At 41.1% G+C, this 20,497-nt stretch overlaps 1 protein-coding gene across 12 annotated transcripts in view; it reads left to right on the forward strand.

The window, feature by feature from the left end:
* Positions 1 to 20,497, forward strand: part of nhsb (Nance-Horan syndrome b (congenital cataracts and dental anomalies)) — a 62,952-nt gene that overhangs the window by 36,072 nt on the left and 6,383 nt on the right. Inside the window, exons 1-9 of one of the 12 annotated variants that reach the window (XM_059537216.1) lie at positions 719 to 819; positions 8,942 to 9,094; positions 9,961 to 10,100; positions 16,316 to 16,360; positions 18,176 to 18,220; positions 18,576 to 18,638; positions 19,312 to 19,356; positions 19,851 to 20,046; positions 20,242 to 20,373. In XM_059537216.1, coding sequence (XP_059393199.1) covers positions 783 to 819; positions 8,942 to 9,094; positions 9,961 to 10,100; positions 16,316 to 16,360; positions 18,176 to 18,220; positions 18,576 to 18,638; positions 19,312 to 19,356; positions 19,851 to 20,046; positions 20,242 to 20,373 — 856 coding nt within the window. In that variant the 5' untranslated portion in view covers positions 719 to 782. Of the gene's footprint in view, positions 1 to 718; positions 820 to 8,941; positions 9,095 to 9,960; positions 10,101 to 16,315; positions 16,361 to 18,175; positions 18,221 to 18,575; positions 18,639 to 19,114; positions 19,361 to 19,850; positions 20,047 to 20,241; positions 20,374 to 20,497 lie in introns of those variants that run through there. The other 11 variants (XM_059537205.1, XM_059537206.1, XM_059537209.1 and 8 more) reach the window with 11 other exon arrangements.

Below are 20,497 nucleotides of genomic sequence, written 5' to 3' on the forward strand. Positions count from 1 at the left end.
GCAACATGAGGATGTTCACTTCTCAAATATGTGTACATGGGGGCTTTCATTCACTTTGATGTCTAAACAGAATAAAAAGCTATTATTATGACTTTTTTGGTCTTTTTGATTTTGTTGGTTCAAACTCTTTAATAAAGCCAATATGGCCATATCGCTGAATACAATTGTCTCTGTGATAATTATGTGATTATTTGTGAAATTTACTGGCAAATTATAATAAATAAATGTATAAATGTGTGTGTGTGTGTGTGTGTGTGTGTGTGTGTGTGTGTGTGTGTGTGTGTGTGTGTGTTTTTACTTAGAAATAGCCAGTAAATTGCTCAAATATTTACATAAAAGTATCTCAGTCTCCTAACAAATAAGTTTGTAGCTGATTTTTTTTTTTTTTTTTATACCAGTCTATACAATTTTGTTGTATGATTTTGCAGGAATAATCATATCAAAGCACCAACCTTTTTGTATTCCTGTTTAATATCCCCCTTTGGTCAAGCTCTTACTCTGGCCCATTTGAAGATTAAGGGCAAGTGGAGAGCAGACTAGACTGTACCACCTACAATATGCCCCTAGAAACAGGGGGGACTATAGGTGGAAATGAAGCAGTGTCAGTGCAAATGCTGCAGATGTGCTTGCTTTGGTGTTAGGGTTTGTCTGTTCATGAGGCTGTGTGGCAGGTGAGCTTGGGCACTAGCATGTATCTGCATGAATTAAGACAAACAGAATGAGTGTTGAAGGACAGCTGATCTGGCTAAAAAGCAGATGGACGTAGCTGTCGTTCCCATACAATGGCTTTTGCCTGCTGTGTTCCTGTCAGATCAAGAGGTATGTCCTTCGGTGCATTCCTTTCCTGTTCTCTCACTTGTTGTGATTTAAATTGCTATTCATTTTAATATTTATGAAATTATGCAGCTCATTCAGATCAGTTGCATTTTGGTCTGTTCTGTTTTGATGTTCCAAACTGTATTTAATACAAATGAAATGCGTTTGCATCTTTTTGTCTGTCTGTCTTGTAGAAGACGTAGTATTTTCTTGTAAAAGAAATTACGAATTCATATATATTTTATATTATTTATATTATTTTACAGCGAACATAATCCATCAGCCTTGGTTACTTTCCTATCTGAGATCATCTTTGATTTTTACTAGGGAAGCTAAGCCTGCCATAGTGATGATGTCTCTGTCAGACAATCTGTCTGTCTATGTTTGGTCTGACATGTTGGAGCATGCAGTCGTTTAAACTGTAAAGTGCCATGTTGTTGCTTTGCTGAATTACAATGTTCTTTGTCATCCTTCTTATGGCTTTATTCCATATTTATTGAATCCAAACATCTGCAGATATGAATTTTGGAAGTCTGTGCACCATTGTCGTTTCCATAGTTTACACATGTATGTGTGGTGTGGGAAGCAGGGTTGTGATTTGATGTCATTACATAACAATAAACTTATAATTTGGGGGAAATTGTATTTTCTTGTTAATCCAATAATGTTTAATACACTTTTTAAAATATATTTCTGCCATGACAACTCTCTGAGGCATTGGCATGGTAATGTACATGACAATGTTAATGTATTTGGTACAAATTGGCGGAACAGATCTGCTACGCTGCTGCTGCTGCTGTGGCAGAGCAAGTAATAAGACTTGCTTCTGCCAATCCTTCCACAAAATGCTGCTGTGAGCAAATAAGAAATATTGCTGCTGCAAATATAACATACATAATAACCCCCATACAGCATACATGAATCACCTCATAGCAGATCTATACAGGTTGAGCTGGGGAAGGTGGAGGGTTTCTGAAGCAAGTTGCAACTGCTACAGCAACTGCTACAATAAGCCCTAGTCATATATTTGAATGCTAAGTGTGCGTGCGTGCGTGCGTGCGTGCGTGTGTGCGTGCATGCATGCGTGCGTGTGTGCGTGTGTGTGTGTGTGTGTGTGTGTGTGTGTGTGTGAATAAAAGACAAGGAAAAGACACAGTGCTTCCCTACATCCAAACTCAACAACCCATCTGATCTGCTTATCTTTTCCTCTGTTCGAAATCTGTTTATTATTCTTCTCTATTATTTGCAGAGAAAAAGGCTCAGAATGAATGATGGCGCTAAAACAGGAATCAAAATTAATAACTAGCTTTCAAAAAGTGCATGCTTGATCCTCACCCAATATGATGTTTTAATCTTGACTTATACAGTGATATTGGGTTTGATGTGTGTTTGTGTGTGTGGGTGTGTGTCAGAGCAGTGCAGTGGTCAGCACTGTAGGCAGCGGTCAGTCTTCATGCTTCAGTGATTCTGCTATGATCATTTGTAAAGGTCTATAAGTCAAGTCTCAACAGGGCCCCTTGTTCTTCACCCTCCAGTCAGCCATGGTGCCCTCAAATCAGGCTTATCATATCAGAGATCCCCTTTAAATGAAGGGTGGTGATATGCTTACCAGATTAACTGCTTTGGATTTTAGGAAACTCAAGCATCTGCATAAATAGCTCAGTGTTCACTTTTGGTTAATAAATAAAATATAATTTGATTATATGAGTAAGCATGTTGTTAACTGTGTTAGTGTTTAGAATTCCTCTGTCCTGATCTTGGTTTATATACATGTCATATATTAGACAAATGATATTCAGTAATATGCAAAGAAAAAAAAATTACCAGTCGTTACATGATTTATAACAAACATATTAGCTGGAAATTCTGTGAAAGCACTTCCAGTAGGAAACCTTTCTTTTAACTTTCTTTAACTAACAATGTGATTGGGCTAGTCAACACTACAAAAGACAATTATCAAATAACAGCTTTGGTGGCGGAGATGGTAAAGTGTGTGTCGTAGTCTTTTTGATGTGATCGACCAGAGTTCGAATCAGAGTTTTGACTAACTTTTTTTTCTCCCTGTTTAAATCTCATATCTCATCAGAAAGGCCTTTTTTCAATAAAAATGAAAATAAAGTATCCAGTAGGATTACATTTAAGTGTAGGGGGGGGGTCTTTTTTTCCAATAAGATGGCATCCATTTAATAATTTGTATTAACATGATCATTTATATATTCGTTATTATAAGTAGCATCCATTGCTATTTGTATTTAGTGTAAATAGCATCTATCACTAAGAAAATAATGCTATTTTCACTAAGTGCAAATAGAACTGCCTTAAAGGGATAGTTCACCCAAAAATTAAAATGCTGTCATCATTTACTCACCCTCATGTTGTTCCAAACTTGTAAAAGTTGCTTTCTTATGTTGAACATAAAAGGAGATATTTTGAATATTGCTGGTACTCAAACAGTTGGTGGTTCCCATTGACTCCCATAGTAGGAAAAAATAAATACTGTGGAAGTCAGTGGCAACCACTAAGCAACCTGTCCTCCAACCAATACGCCCGTATGGGTTGTTTGTCCAAATCCCTGAAATACGACCCATCAGAGCGTATACTACAATTGCGCCCCTATTGGCAAAAGGTCGTTTTCATATTAATGTTTTGTACTCTTTTATTTGCACTCTGATTTGCGTTTCGTGTTGCTCAGTTGGTAGATCATTGCGCTATACATTGATAGGTAATCATGCTATCATGGGTTCGATCCCAGGGAATGGATGTGCACGAAAATGTATATGCTCAATAAATCATAATTTAGCATGATTTCTGTGAGGGTTAGGTTTAGGGGTGGGGTTAGGTGTGGTCATTCGAACGAATAAGCCACCTAGTAAAATATGTAGGAAATAATGTGAGATCGGTGTAAAAAGCCCACACATTGCATTTAAATAAACGTGCGTTTTGATTGGTAATGACGTTATATGTCATTTCATGACGACAGACGCAACGCGATACTGTCATTATTTTTACGCCCGCTAGAGGGCGCTTAACTTTAAAACGTAAATATAGGTCGTAATAAGGTGCTTGCACAAACGACCTATATGGTCGTTTTTTGTTGGAGGACAGGCTCCCACCAAGTGTATGATTACCAGCAATCTTCAAAATATCTTATTTTATGTTCAGCATAAGAAAGCAACTCATACAGGTTTGGAACGACATGAGGGTGAGTAAATGATGACAGAATTTTTGGGTGAACTATCCCTTTAAAAAAATCCCATCATTTACTTGTAAATGCAACAATGTAAAAGTCTTTACTGTCAATTTTTATTGATAATCACATTTGAGGATCAGTTTCTAACAACTGGTCATTCGATGCGCTAATTGTATAAACAAAAGTGAATGATTAATATATACTTCTAATAAACCGAATTTACAGAGAGTTTCATGTAAACTAGTGGATACTTAAAAGCAATCCAGGTCGCAAGATGTTCAACTGCTGTGAAGATTGGGATCCCCTGCTGTAAACAGAAGGAAAGTGCTCCTCAAAGAAGACAAGTTCTATTGATATCTATAGTCCATAGGGTTGTTAGTGCTGTGTAGTATCAGTGGGTATTAAGCACTCCTGCAGAGGGACCAGCTGTGAGACAGGGTCCCCAGCCCCCATCAGAGACACAGTCGATCTCTTTTCTTACAGCTGCAGCTAACAATCTCTTTTTAGGGAATAAATGCTTTTATCATTGATCAGTCAGTGCATGAGGGCTTCTTATGTTTCTTGTTTAATGCTTTAATATCAAGTCCACCAATAGATAAATCCCGTATTTGATTTTCCCCAGCAATGTCTTTCTCTGAGCTCTGCTATGCAAGCTTGACCTAGATTCAATATGCAGCTCTGTGACTGTTAATGACTAGAGCATCTGTATTATTAAAAGAAGAACTGTAACTGATTATTTGCGTAGTGTGAAAATGTGTACTTTTGCTTTGGATATTTGTGAATGGAACGAGAAACTCCATAAACGAAATTACATTGCCTTTATAGTTTGAGAGTGAGGTTTGTAATTTGTCCCTTAATTTAGCTATTTTGATTTCTTAGTCTATCCTCAATAGAAGTGAATATTTATTTTCCTTTTCTTTGCATGGTTTATTTATTTATTTATTCCCATTATAGAGTCACTATAGGCCTATATTTGTTAAATGTTTGTGTTGTGAAGCACAGTGGCCAAAATTTCTATAGTTCTTAATCCAAAATAGTCACATCATTTTGATGTCAGATTGTGGTGTGAAATTTTCTTTCACCTTTATATTTTGGTAGTTTCATTATTTTAATTAGAACTTTCTTTCTTTATTGCCCTTCTGCACTACTAATTAGAAATTTGTCAGTACCTTTCTTTGCCTTGCTGCTGGCAGAGTCCTGACTCACTGCTGACTGTGCACCTGCTGGAGACAGAAAGAAAGAAAGAGAGAGAGAGAGAGCAGCTCTCTCAGTCTTGCTGTAGAGCTAGCAGAATCCTTCATTCCTTCATTCTGTGTGAGCAGTCCAGGGAAAGATGGGAAACTCTCAGAGAAAGATACCTGGCTGTGGCTTGAAAAAGAGGAGGAGAACAAAGAGGGCTAGTAAAAACACAGGTCAGAGACCAGGCACAACAGGTAAGATGAATAGATTTCAAACAAGGACAGTGATCTGGGGTTCCCTGTGGAGGTGAATGCAGTAGTCAATGAAGGAGAATACAGATGACCATCATTTTAATGTTTTATCTCATTTACTTTGCATTCTGATGCAATTATACTGCAGTGTACTGCTGTCTTACTAAGCACTGACCTCTTTACGTGACTCAAACTCTCCTGTGCTTTTCAATGCCACTGAACAGAACATTGAGACTTGATGTTTCTGTGATTCAAATTTTTTAAATGTACATTGAAGAAATGTATGAAATCCAAAGAATTTAGAAAATGTTTCTATGTGCATAAGCTTAACTGACTCATGGCATAATAAGAGTCTCAGATTATATGTAACTAAAGCATACTTTTTCTTTGGTTGAGTTAATTTTGTAGTAGATGACCAAAATTTCTAAGTGCAGAGGGAGTGATTAAGACGCATGTATGTGGAGATCATCTATCTGTGCTGCATGAGGATCAGTACTTGATAGTGCAGGGCAAAAATGAAAGAAACAGCAGAGCAGTGCTGAGTAATAGAGTCTGTTCACCGCATGCGCACATCATTACAGCACAAGTCCAAATGGAGGGAGGGCAGATGAGGGTAGGGCTTTCATCAAAACACTAACTCAACAATTATTTCCAAAGCAGATGTTTAATGAAATATACATTTATTGTCATCTATGTTTCTCTCACCTTGTAATCCATCTTGGACTCTTTTTTCCACTAACATTGTTACAGTGCATTATGAGATTGCTTTCTTTTTTAAGGCTACCACTGAAGCTTTGATAGTAGCATAATTTTGATAGTAACATTGTTACTGATAGTGAGTTACCTACCTTTCGGAAAATCTTTCTTTATTGTTTCTAGACATTTCAAATTTATTTTACATTATATTATATTAATATTATTATATTATATTATATTATATTATATTATATTATATTATATTATATTATATTATATTATATTATATTATATTATATTATATTATATTATATTATATTATATTATATTATATTCAAAAGTTTGGGGCCAGTGAGTTTATTATTACATTTTTTTTTAGAAATTATTACTTTTGTTCAGCAAGGATGTATTAAATCAGTCAAAAGTGACAGTATTTCTTTTTCAAATATATACTGTTCTTTTAGGCAGACTGTTTTTATTATAATAATACATTATTTTTGAGCATTGACATATAAAAATGATCTATGTAAATAATAGAAGAGTAATGGCTGCTGAAAATTCAGCTCTTAACACCACAGGAATAAATTACATTTTAAAATGTATCAAAGAAGAAAAAAATTATTTTAAATTGTCATAATATTTCACAATATTTCTGTTTTACATGTATTTTGTTTAAATAAATTCAGCCTTGGTGAGCATAAGAGACAAAAACATAATAAAAATAATTCACCAACCTTAAACTTTTGAACAATATCACCTATGGTATGTTTATCAGTCTGCACTTACACTATACTAATTTAAGTGTTTATCTGTAACTTTACAGGTTTAAAGTCAGAAGATTTCCCATATTGCTTAAAATCACAAAGGAAATTTAATAAGGTGTTTAAGTATCTGAAGTAAAAACAAAAACTGTCCCACTCCCAGAGACCTTGAAAGTATTAGTCTAGACTTACTTTCAGTTTTTATTGAAGCATGAAAGCCCTTAATTCCTTAAATATGAATAAAGTTTTGTTTACAGATGCAAAGTAGATCGATACTAACTTTGATATCTCATGCAAAGCAATTCATTTATTAAGTGTAGCTTAATTGTGTAAATACTGTGTCCACTGTGCAAATTTGTGGATACTTGTTCTCATTCCTAAAATGTAGTCTCCAGCTGCCTCATTCTTCAGTGCAAGTTAACACTGAACATAGAAGGACATTTAACAGAGCAAAAAAGTGGGTATCAGATTAGCATTCTTGAGTAAAACCACTCAAAACATTGTTCATTTTAATGGTTCTCTGATTGTGGTCAGGCTTGAGGTTATAGAAGGGGCTTGTATCGGATTACCAAATGCCCCCTTGTGTGTGTGTGTGTGTGTGTGTGTGTGTGTGTGTGTGTGTGTGTGTGTGTGTTTGGCAAGAGAGAGAGAGGCCTTGTGAGTATTAATGGCTGTCAAACCAATAGACTTGGCTATTGTCTTTATCTCTTGGTTAAAGCACTAAAATGTTTCCTTTCTGACTGTCAGTCTGAATTGTCTGCTTCATATTTAGCCATGGCTTTCAGAAATGTAAGACCCCTTTGCGGTGTCCCTTTAATGTACCAGAGCCTAAGAAAAAATATTCCCAGATCCTAACTTGAGGAGCCACTTCTGTTTTGTATTACCCTTCGAGGTATATGACTTTTGTTCCAATTGCATCCAACAAAGTGTTTGTTGCTATAAAATCCAATGTTTTTCTAAGCATCTATCATCGTCAACCCTCCACCCTTCTTTGATGTTTTCTAAGACAGGAAATGCATTTCTATTTCTATTATTATTCTCCTGATCACAGCCTGATAAGGATCTGCTAATTCGTTGTAAATTAGATATGAAGGGTTGCTTGGATACAGATGACTCTGTGTAGTTCAAGGGGACCACTGCGTATTGAATACTGATGGGCAGATGCTCCTTTATAGAGGAGAGAAGGAGACAGGAAGCTGGGAAAAAAAGAAAAAGATAGAGGGAAAAATACTAATGAAGCTGTCTTTCACCTTCTTTTCCCTAGAATGCCGTTTGTTGTCTTGTAATGCATAATATTGTTACAGTTGAATGAATATGGAAACTTTCACTGCTGCTCAAAATTTTGATAAGATTCTTTTAATGTTTTTGAAAGTCTCTTAAACAAACCCAGGCTGCATCCTTCAATAAAAAATCATTTGGTGAAAAAATACAGTAGTATTCAGAAATTATTCCTGTGACGGCAAACCTAAATTTTCAGAAGCCATTATTCCAGTCTTCAGTGTAACATGATTCTTCAGACATCATTCTATAAATTTAATGCATCCTTGTTGAATAAAAGTACTTATTTCTGTCAAACGTTTGAATTGTAGTGTATATTTTTATTCATTGATTTATAAAGTCTCCCTTTTTCTAATTTAAATAACTTGGAACCTATTCTGAAGGTTCCTCATGAGAATGTCCTCATAGGATTCCAACATAATACAAAATAATGTAGTTCTTTTAAAATACATAGTTCCCTTATTAGCACATCACAAAGAAATTGAAAAATCTTGCAGGATGTTTCAACTTCTGTAGGTCCTTTGTCATTTCCATTAACTGTCCAATAGCAAGAGCGAGTGTATTCCTATACAACTTAAATGGGCTATGATAAATATTATGTTATATTCAAAAGAATCAAATAAGCATTAAAAAACATCATGTAGGAATTTCACTCTGTCCAGTAGGACCTTATTCCATTCTAGTGGATTCTTATTTGATTGGTGTTTTAATTGAAATCATGTATATATTCCAGATTTCTGACCTCGTAACTTCTTTGTCTTTTTCTCTAGCCGTATCAAATTTGGACATTGAGAGTAAACTGACATCACACTTTCAGGCTCCATGGCATCAACAACACAACCTGTTCCACACTTGTACACGGCCATCATGTCTGGAAGAGTTACACCGACATGCCAAGTTCAACCTTCGGGCACTGCACAGAGGTACTGAGTCAGGCTTCTGGGCCAAACCACAGTGCTGTTTGATTTTTATGAGTTTTTTTATCCAAACATATCTTATATCACAACAGTTGTAACCAAATCCCCCCTGTGGCTTGGTGGTCTGCCCAGGGCCACTATGGTGATAGATCAGCCTAGAGAAGTGACAGATCAGGATAGATGAGAATTATGATCCTGGAGTTCCCCTCAGGGATCAATAAAGTGTTTCTATGTAGACCTGAATCTGTCTAAACATCAATCAGGTTCCTGAGTCTACCTGGAAATAACCTCAGATCTTAGTGATTGGGTTACATCACCATATTTTATCTCCCCATTGTATCTTGCTGTAGGCTATGTCTTTGAGATCTATTTAATTTTCAGTATATATTGAAGGCAAACCTTAAGATAACTTATTCAAATTTGTTCTAAATTAGTGAGTTTGAAGTTGTAGATTTATTAAATTATATATCATGTCTATATTAAGCTGGTATATGAGAAAACATGTAAAATGCCTTTAGAGGCTGATGTTAGGCGAGTTTTTTGGTGAAAATCTAATACATACTGCCACCTTGTGTTTTAGTGATGAAATGATTTGGCATTGCCTCAAGTTCATTGTGAACCATCATAGCATTAATTTATATTTTCCCCTTGAATCAATTTTACTTCCATCAGTTACACATAAAATGTTACCAGAACATTGATTGTACATTGTCAGTATGCAGCATATCCATTAGATGCCTACTACACATGAACATTTAGTTAGAAGTTGGCAATCTGTAAATTCTATAATACAGAAAGTGTAATAATTCGTACTTTAGTTTAGACTAAAAGATCTAAGCTAGCTGAAGTGTGTGTGTGTGTTTGCTTTACAGACCAGCAGCAGCGTCAGCGTTCAACCAGCAGAGAGCGTGGCCGGGTCACCATATCAATATCTGTGGCTCCGCCTATGCCAACCTTCCCTTCAACTCACAAACTCAGAAGGCGGGAGCAGAGGGGCCGGCACTCACGCCTGGTAAGAATCTCCACTCATGTAGAGGAGGTTCCCTTTCGAGAGTACTCTCGTACTGCGTAAGCTAGCTTACGCTATGGGAAAAGGTCCCCTTTTCTCGAGAATATGAAGCCAAAAATTATCCTTAATTTTTAAATAATGTAAAACGCAGTGCTGCAGCACAGCAGACCCAAGCGAAGCGGCTCGCGCGCTTATTGGCTGTGCTGCGGCAACTGCAGCAACCTATGGTGAGGCGGCGGAGAGTAACGAACCAATGGGGGCGCTTCGCGCCCATTGGACGTCAGAGCGCGCCAAAATAGGCGTGGCTGGAACTATATAAGCCACCGCTTCACCATAGGGATCAGATTTCATCTCCTTCAGCGAACTCACCTGCACTTCGCTGTCTTCTCCGGAGAAGCCTCTACACGCCGTCGAAAAGCCTCTCAGCGGGATAGCACTGCAACGCAGATCTGAGGACGCCGGCTCGTGCTTCATCTCGACGCCGCCTTCAGCACTCGCTTCCTGCTGCGCCATCCGGCGTGACTATATCCTTTTCAAAGCTAGTGTGTTTGCCGCTGCATCACACTTTTTTCCTCCAGAATTCGAGGCGTTGTCTCAAATGCCTCGGGCCTGCGCTTCCTGCCGAGGCCCTCTGCCCAGCGAGGACCGCCACATCATCTGTGTCTCCTGCCTGGGCCGTGAGGCATGCTGAGAGCGCACTCTTCAAGGGCGGCTGCCCTGAGTGCGACGACATGGCTATATCGACCCTGCGGGCTCGATTAGCTCAAACCAGCCACGATGCTCCACCCGCTCCGCCTCTTCTCTCTCAAGTGCCGCGTAAGAAACGCCGCGATCAGAGAATGCCTGAGCATACTGTTACACGCGAGCTCACGCCGGAACACTCCCCGCGTGCCTCGCCCGCTCTCGCTCCTTCGCCTGTCCTCTTCGTGGACGAGCAGCGCCAGTCCCTGCTCACCAGCGCCCCCTTCTCCTTCGGAGCGCCTGAGGCGGAAGAGGACAGACACGACAGCCTTTCTCTCGCCGCGTCCAGTAGTGAGGAATGGTCGGGCTCCATTGCGGACCCCCCCCCCTCTACAGCACCCAGCTGCACCGGACAACGCGCCGATATCGACGCGGAGCTTACTCGCGTGCTTACAAGGGCTGTCAGCGACCTTCAGCTCGACTGGTCTCCTCCAGACGAGCCCGCTAAAAGCAGGCTGGATGAATGGTTCCTGCAGGGGCGCCCTTCGGCCCCTCCGCAAAGAAACGCCCCCTTCTTCCCGGAAGTTCACAATGAACTCACGAAGTCGTGGAAAGCCCCATTCTCCGCACGCTTGAAGACTTCTGTCTCGTCAGCGCTCTCCTCTGTCGACGGCGCCCGAGACCACGGTTACGAGAGCCTCCCCCCTCTCGAGGAGGCTATTGCTGCACACCTCTGCCCGCCCTCAGCCGCTGGATGGCGGTCGAAGCCTGTGCATCCATCCAAGCCGTGCCGCACCACCTCAGCTCTCGCTGGCCGAGCTTACACCTCCGCTGGTCAAGCCGCTTCGGCTCTACACACCATGGCTGTGCTGCAGGTTTTTCAGGCCAGACTTCTCCGTAACCTGGACGAGTCTGCCCCAGATACCTATGACTTTAAAGATCTCTGCAGCGCTACTGATCTAGCCCTGCGTGCGACAAAGACCACAGCACAAGCGATCGGCCGAAGCATGGCAAGCCTCGCTGTTTTAGAGCGACACCTCTGGCTCACGCTCACGGAGATGAAAGACGCCGACAAATCCGCCTTTCTCGACTCTCCTATCTCGCCTTCCGGCCTCTTTGGCCAGTCGGTTAAGGGTTTCGCTGAACGCTTCACTGAGGCTCAGAAAACGTCGCAGGCAATGAGACACTTCCTGCCGAAACGCTCTAGCTCTGCTGCGGGACGCCGTAGAAACGCGCCGCCCCCTCAGACCTCGAAGCCATCGCAGCCAGACTTACAGTCTCGCCCAGCGACCAAAACCCAGCACCGCTCTCGCTCTATGAGCCGCAAACCGCCAGAGAGACGGGGACCTCGGCCCAGGATTGTGCTGAACCCCGAGCCTCCGAAGCCCTCCTGACCTTCGGGCTGAAAAGACCGTGGTTAAGTCCCGCTGCGGCCGGACCACCACACAAGAAACCTCACATGCTTCCTCCAATCCCCTCACTAAAGGCGGTTGGAGATGTCTATACTGCAGTAAACGAGCCTGTTACAATGCACGCACGCCTGCACACAAACGCCGTTTTCACGGCGACCTCAATAAAGCACAAAAAGAGCTTTTTCTATGTAGGCAGTGTGCCCACTACACAGTACGCACCCCTACATGTATACACACTCCCCCAAGTGTCACAAAGACTCACTCGGGTCTCCTTTCATGCCCACCTTCCCGCTCGCGCCGGAGGTGCTCTAAATGTAGCGCGCGTGCCCACTTCTCAGTGCGCAACCCTACAAATAAGCGCTGTCACCACAGTGTCACAAGCACAGCATACTCGAGCTACTGGTCCCCTCATAACAGGCGGCCAGTGCCCGAAGCACATTCAACCCATAGCCGCACGAGCCGCTGCATGGCAGGCCATCCCCGGCATATCAGATTGGGTTTTGAATATAATAAAACGAGGTTACTCGCTCCAGTTCGCTCGCAGACCGCCGCGCTTTCGCGCCGTGGTCGAAACGAAAGTGAAAAGCAAAATGACACATGTCCTTCGCGCCGAACTGATAAACCTTCTTGCAAAAGGGGCGATAGAAACTGTCCCACTGCGCAGCGCGAGTCAGGCTTTTACAGCCGCTACTTCCTCGTACCAAAAAAGGATGGCGGTCTCAGACCCATCCTAGATCTCAGACGTTTGAACAAAGCGCTTATGACGCGATCGTTCAAAATGTTAACTACCAAACAAATACTCGCGCAAATTCGCCCGAGGGATTGGTTTTTCTCAGTGGATCTGAAAGACGCTTACTTTCACATTCAAATAGCACCCCATCACAGGCCATTCTTGAGATTCGCCTTCGAGGGGCAGACTTATCAGTACATGGTTCTTCCATTCGGCCTCTCCGTAGCGCCCCCTACGTTTACGCGGTGCATGGATGCCGCTCTCGCACCCCTGAGAATGCGGGGAGTGCGAGTATTGAACTACCTCGACGACTGGCTAGTTTTAGCCCATTCCGAGGAACTACTGACGACACACAGATCCTGGATCCTCAGCCATTTAGAATGCCTGGGTCTCACGATCAACACTGTCAAGAGCGCTCTGTCTCCCAGCCAGAGGATTTCCTTTTTGGGGATAGACATAGACTCTGTGACATGTACAGCGCGTCTGACGTCACAGCGCGCTCTCACTATTCAGCATTTAGCCGTGTCGTTCAAAGCCGGGTCTCTTTACCCGCTCAAACGATTTCAGGAAATGCTAGGTCTGATGGCATCAGCCTCTGCGGTTCTCAAACTGGGCCTGCTGCGCATGCGCCCACTACAGCGCTGGCTGAGAGACCGTGTTCCAGCGCGCGCCTGGATTTCCGGCCGCGCGCGCATCAGGGTGACCCACGGCTGCATCGCAGCTCTGGCCCCTTGGAAAATAGCCAACTGGTATCAGTTAGGCGTAAGCACGGGCGCTGTCTCGAAATGGAAAGTAGTCTCGACAGATGCATCCAACCTCGGTTGGGGCGCCCTGTACGAGGGCAGGTCTGCCTCCGGCCTCTGGTCGAGCCCGGAGCGACTGTTACACATAAACTGTCTGGAGATGATAGCGGTCGAACTATCCCTGAAAGCTTTCCTCCCATTTTTAAAGGGCCATCACGTTCTGGTCAGATCAGACAGCATGTCAGTGGTGGCCTACATAAATCACCAGGGTGGTGTCAGGTCAGAAACCTTGCACACCCTGACCGAGCGTCTTCTGACATGGGAACATTGCAATCTGCGCTCGCTAAAGGCAGCGCATGTACCTGGCATCCTGAACCGGGGCCCGGACATGCTTTCCAGGGCGAATGTTCCCCCTGGGGAGTGGTCTCTTCACCCACAGACGGTTCAGTTGATGTGGAGCATCTTCGGCAGGGCAGAGGTCGACCTCTTCGCCTCAGAAGACAACGCTCATTGCCCAATATATTTTTCAAAGAGCAGGGACGCGCTGGCCCTCGATTGGCCCAGACGCCCGCTTTATGCCTTCCCACCGGTCGCGATGCTGCCGCAGGTCATCGATCGGGTCAGGAAGAGCAGATGTGCTATGTTGCTAGTAGCCCTACTCTGGACGACCCAACCTTGGTTCTCCGAGCTGATGCAGCTGTCCAGTACAGCCCCATGGCCAATACCGCTGCGGAAAGATCTCCTCACGCAGCTGAAGGGCGCGCTCTGGCATCCCCACCCCGAATTTTGGGCCCTTCATGTATGGCCCCTCAACGGGTACCCGGGAACCTCCCTGAGGGAGTGTTAAAGACCATTACGGAAGCCAGAGCGCCCTCAACCAGGCGCCTATACGCGCAGAAATGGTCAGTGTTCTCCACCTGGTGCGGGACACGGAACCTAGACCCTCACTTATGTGACGTGTCGGAGATACTCTCCTTCCTACAGGAGCGTTTAGATGCGGGGCAGATCCCCGTCTACGCTCAAAGTGTATGTGGCAGCCATTGCAGCTTCTCATGCTCCGGTGGCCGGCCTATCACTGGGAAAACGAACTGGTCATTCGTTTCCTTAAGGGAGCTCGTCGGATGAACCCTCCCCGACCCCCTTCAATCCCTTCCTGGGACCTGTCCACGGTCCTAGAGGCCTTAAAGGGCCCCCCTTTTGAACCGCTTCAGTCTATCGATATGAAGCTTCTTTCGTTCAAAACCGCTTTTCTACTGGCTCTGGCCTCAGTCAAGCGAGTGGGGGATTTACATGCTCTATCTGTAAGCGCTGACTGTCTCGAGTTTGGGCCTAATGACTCCAGAGTCATTCTCAGACCAAGACACGGCTATGTCCCCAAGGTGCTCTCAACACCGTTCAGAGTGCAGGTCATCTCGCTGTCAGCCCTTTCCTCGCAAAGCGATGAAAGCAACGCGAGCTTCATCTGCCCCGTCAGGGCTCTTAAAACCTATATTGCGCGCTCCGCCTTATTCAGGAGGTCGGACCAGCTCTTCATATGCTTTGGTGGGCGCACCCGAGGTCTCGCCACCACGAAGCAAAGCCTATCGCGATGGATAGTAGACACTATCTCGCTGGCTTACAAATCTAAGGGCCTTCATTGCCCGTTCGGCATCAGAGCCCATTCCACCCGAGGTATGGCCTCGTCATGGGCGTGGTCCTGCGGGATACCACTGGATGATATCTGTGCGGCGGCAGGCTGGGCCTCTCCGTCCACATTTATTAGATTCTATAATCTGCAAGTCCCTGCCCTGCAGGCCAGGGTACTTTCTATATAGACGTGCTAAGCCTTATCACGTCCCCCTTTTTTCGTTCCCTATATAAAGCTCACTAAGGTTGGCTGTTGGGACTGGGATTTCTCCTACTATAAAGCCCCGAGCTCTCGCCTTGGGCTGTGACAGGTCGAAGTTCCCGAGCACGCACAGCGTTTTACATTGTGTTCCCATAGCGTAAGCTAGCTTACGCAGTACGAGAGTACTCTCGAAAGGGAACGTACTCGGTTACTAACGTAACCTCGGTTCCCTGAGATGAGGGAACGAGTACTGCGTAACTTGCCGTGCTATGTGCTCGGACCGGGTGATCGCTTCAGTCGATTTAAAACCTGATCCCTATGGTGAAGCGGTGGCTTATATAGTTCCAGCCACGCCTATTTTGGCGCGCTCTGACGTCCAATGGGCGCGAAGCGCCCCCATTGGTTCGTTACTCTCCGCCGCCTCACCATAGGTTGCTGCAGTTGCCGCAGCACAGCCAATAAGCGCGCGAGCCGCTTCGCTTGGGTCTGCTGTGCTGCAGCACTGCGTTTTACATTATTTAAAAATTAAGGATAATTTTTGGCTTCATATTCTCGAGAAAAGGGGACCTTTTCCCATAGCGTAAGCTAGCTTACGCAGTACTCGTTCCCTCATCTCAGGGAACCGAGGTTACGTTAGTAACCGAGTACGTTCACAAATCAGTGGTTCTCAGCTGGTTATGATTCAGAACCCAGGTTTTGTGTCAAATGTCAAATGGTGATCTAACCCAGTACCAAATTTGATTATCTTAAAACATAAACTGTTATAAGACCAACAAAATATTTTCGGCCTAAACTAGCATGCTCTCTCCTGCCATGCACTCCAGGAGAGGAGCGTTAGAGAGAGTGAGGTGCAAAACATCCAGAGGAAGGTAAAGAGTTTCTTTTTGTTTATTTTGTGTGCATGTTTCAGGGTTTTTATTTATTTCGTTTTAACTTTCTCAGTCCTGGAACAGGAAATATTACAAAACACGTAATTATATAAATGTTAATAAACCAATATTAAATGGCAAATTACATGAATTCTGTTTTTATATATATTTATGTATGTTTGTGTGTGTGTGTGTGTGTGCGTGTGTGCGTGTATATATAAATATATATATATATATTTATATATGCAAATGTGTTAATAATTTTAACCAAATTAGAGGGATAGGGAAAATTGCATGTTGTTTTTATTTATAACTCTCCTGAATAAGCTATTTCACATAACAGATGTTTATATATATTCCACAAGACAAAATATTAACTGAATTCATAAAAAAATTACCCCGTTCAAAAGTTTACATACCCTTGAATCTTAATAATCTGTGTTGTTTCCTGGATGATCCACGACTGTCTTTCTGTTTTGTGATAGTTTTTCACGAGTCCCTTGTTGGTCCAGAACAGTTCCTGCTGTTCTTCAGAAAAATCCTCCAGCTCCTGCACATTCTTTGGTTTTCCAGAGTCTTCTGCATATTTAAACCCTTTCCAGCAGTGACTGTATGATTTTGAGTTCCATCTTTTCACAAGGAGGACAATTGAGGGACTCATACACAGCTATTAAAGGTAGAAACATTAACTGATGCTCAAGAAGGCAACACAATGCATTAAGAGTCAGAGGGTGTAAACTTTTGAACAGGATGATGATGTGTACATTTACATTTTTTGTTTAAAGATCATATTTCTTTTAATTTGGTACTGCACTTAAGAAGCTACATAAATATTGAAATGTTTCCCAGAAGACAAAATAAGTACAGTTTACCCTGATCCACCAATTCATAGAGTTTACACCCCCAGCTCTTAATTCATTGTGTTGCCATCTTGAGCATCAGTAAATGTTTTCACCTTATATAATAGTTATGTAAGGGTATGTAAACTTTTGAGTGGGGTAATTTTTATAAATTAAGTTATTTTGTTTTGTGGAGAATATATGAACATCTTTTACATGAAATAGCTTATTCATAAACATATTAAATAAACAATAATGTGCAATTTTCATGATCCCTCCTAATTTGTAAACATTTTGCATGTTCTGCAAGGGGCATATAAATTTATGAGCACAACTGTATATGTTCAGTGTCTTGTATTTTTGTGCTTATTGCATGTAAAATATTTATTTAACATGTTAAATCAATATAGATTAAACAATTATGTAATAATTAATAATGCATGCGCTATAATGCATTTTTACATTAAAGTGTCAGTGCATAAGTGCAGAGTGTAACTTAAATCAGAAAGTTCGGTATACTGGAAATTCATGAATGAGAAAGGTATCTTCCTTGTCATCATAGTAAAATTTCATAATAATGAACATGACAAATATCAAAGTTGAGTTGAATTTCTTTCTGACATGCTGATTTATTTATAAACTAAGCCACAAACTATTTCTATATATGACCAATCAATATTAACTATGAGTTACAAAAGTTAAAAGTTGACAACATAATGTTGCCAAAGAGCAATAAAATATATATATATATATATATATATATATATATATCCAGTCCAGTATACTAGGTGTTTGGAACGAGGAGGTTATTTATAATTTGTTTATTATAATGTACTGTTTTACATCTTAAAATGTCACAAATATTTTCATAAAATAACATGCACGAGTAAAATGGGCAGTTGAGTGTGATTTTAAAGGTTGTCAACGGTATTCTGGGATCTTTATCTGTTTTGCTTGTTGCATTTAACTGCTGCAGGAGAGGCCAGCCAAAGAGGCTGAATTCAAACCCGTCCTCAGAAAGGTAAATTCAAAAATGTATTTTAAAAATCTAACAACAGGGCTTCTGACCTCTATCTTTTTAACCAAAGTACAGGTTGTGCCAAGATAATTGGATGGGTGGATCCTTCCATAACAATTAAATTTATTAAATTCCTTCCCCATTAGATTACAGCCTTTCATTTCAGCATGTATGTTGCAGACTCCAAAAGAGAACATGTCTGTGTTGTTTTGTGTGTGTATATGTTGCCCCTTTTCCCTCACAGCATGTGCACACTATGGACTTTTCAGAAACATAACATCAGACATTTATTTTGATTTATCAAACACATTTTTTTTTTGTCATTTGTTAAGTTATGTTTTCCATCTTTTCATTTTAGTATCAGCGCTCCCGTTCCTCCTCCCCTGTTCAGTGTTGTTACTTCATTCCCTGGATTAGAAAGGTATTTTGCCCCATTAAAGTCTACTTATTACCTCTAGCTCCTAATAGTTTCTGTTTCTTTAAAATGATTAGGTTAGAACAAGACTTCCTTGAGATGAAAATGATTAATCCAGTTAGCAGGATACGTAGCAGTTACAATGGATCTGAGAAGATATGAATTTGGGATTGCTGATAACATCATCACAGTAAATCCTAATGATCATAAAGTAAAATACTTGATGTGTTTTTGCATTTACTGTATAAGTAAAATCAGTTAAAGAGTATGCTATTGTATAAATGACCGTTTATGTGATTTGTTAAATAGCACCATTTTAAGTGGTACAGCTCAGTATAATTTTCTACATTATATTGAGATATATTGTAATATTTGTATGCTATATTGCATTTGAGTATCACAGAGAATTCTGATATTGTAAGATCATTCCTTCTAGTACTGGCTTAATATTGAATATTATTCTACTGCTTTTTGTGTAAGACATGATTTTTCCATGGATTTCCTTTCTGGATTATTTACTCCCCAGGGTGCAACCTGGCCTTCATTCAAATACATTATTGTATAAATTTTCATGCAACCATAGAAAAAAATAATAATCATGCTGTGTCTTTGCCAATGTTTGATTCTTTCATCTATTCTTTTTCTTCTTTCTGTGTGTGTCTCTGCCTCATAATCAAAGCTGCATTTCTTATCAAAACAGAAAAATGGGAATTTGGCAATAAATGTATGTATGTAAATGTCTACATAATACAGCTGGTCCCAAAAAGTATTTGGAAACTTAAGCCTCACTTATTTCTGAATGTCTGCATTAAAATTTAAGTTAGTTTTGAAGAAAAAAAAAAATTAAAGGGGTAGTTCACCCAAGAATTAAATCATTTACTTGAGTTAGAATTTCTTTCTTGTTTTGAATATAAAAGAACATACTGTACTTTGAAGGATGTAGGTAACCAAAAAGCTACTGGCCCTTAAGGCATCAGTTGCCAATTGGTTTATTATGTTGTATATTTTTTGTATATTTATAATGCAGTGAAATCGAAAAAGTAAGTTTGACTCCAAAAGTGTCTGAAGGTTTTTGGCCCACTGTATAAAACTTTGTGATCCTGTAGATAAAATGTTGTCTTTACATGTAGCTGTGTGTTTACAGTATGTGAATTTGATCATAAATTGTCAATCTTGTTCTGAATACAGTTGAACAGTTCTAACATTATCCCACATTAGGCTGGAACCAACACAGAAACAGATGGTGAATTGCCAGTGATGAGCCATAGGCCTAAATGTCCTGTTCCCAATATACCTACCACCCTGGACAAAAAGATCAACTGGTCCAAAGCCCTGCCTCTTGCCACTCCAGAAGAGAGTATAAAGGATGATTCTCAAGTGATTTCATCCTGCATCATTCCAATAAATGTTTCTGGTAAGCAACATAACTTCATATTCAACACAAACTAAAAACACCAACAATATATTGCATCATGTATTATAACAATATGTATGTAAAATTAAGCAAAACAAATTTGATACTGTGGAATATATCACCCTCTCCTATTCCCACTAAGAGAATTCATGGCATAGGCTTAACTACTTCTGAGACTGTTATTTTTCTTCACAGGTGTTGGATTTGACAGAGAAGCTAGTGCTCGCTGCTCTCTTGTTCACTCACAGTCAGTTCTACAGAGACGCCGGAAACTCAGGAGGCGAAAAACGATCACTGGCATCCCCAAACGAGTTCAACAAGACTTGGGTATGACCAAATGATGCTTTACAATTAAAGTCCAAGTTCATCAAAGCAACTTATTGTTTTCATTTAACATCTGCATGTCACAATTTTATCCTCATATATTTTTGGTTTAATTATTGGTTTTCTG

This window comes from Carassius carassius, chromosome 44 (assembly GCF_963082965.1).
Source record: "Carassius carassius chromosome 44, fCarCar2.1, whole genome shotgun sequence".
Classification (NCBI taxonomy): Eukaryota; Metazoa; Chordata; class Actinopteri; order Cypriniformes; family Cyprinidae; genus Carassius; species Carassius carassius.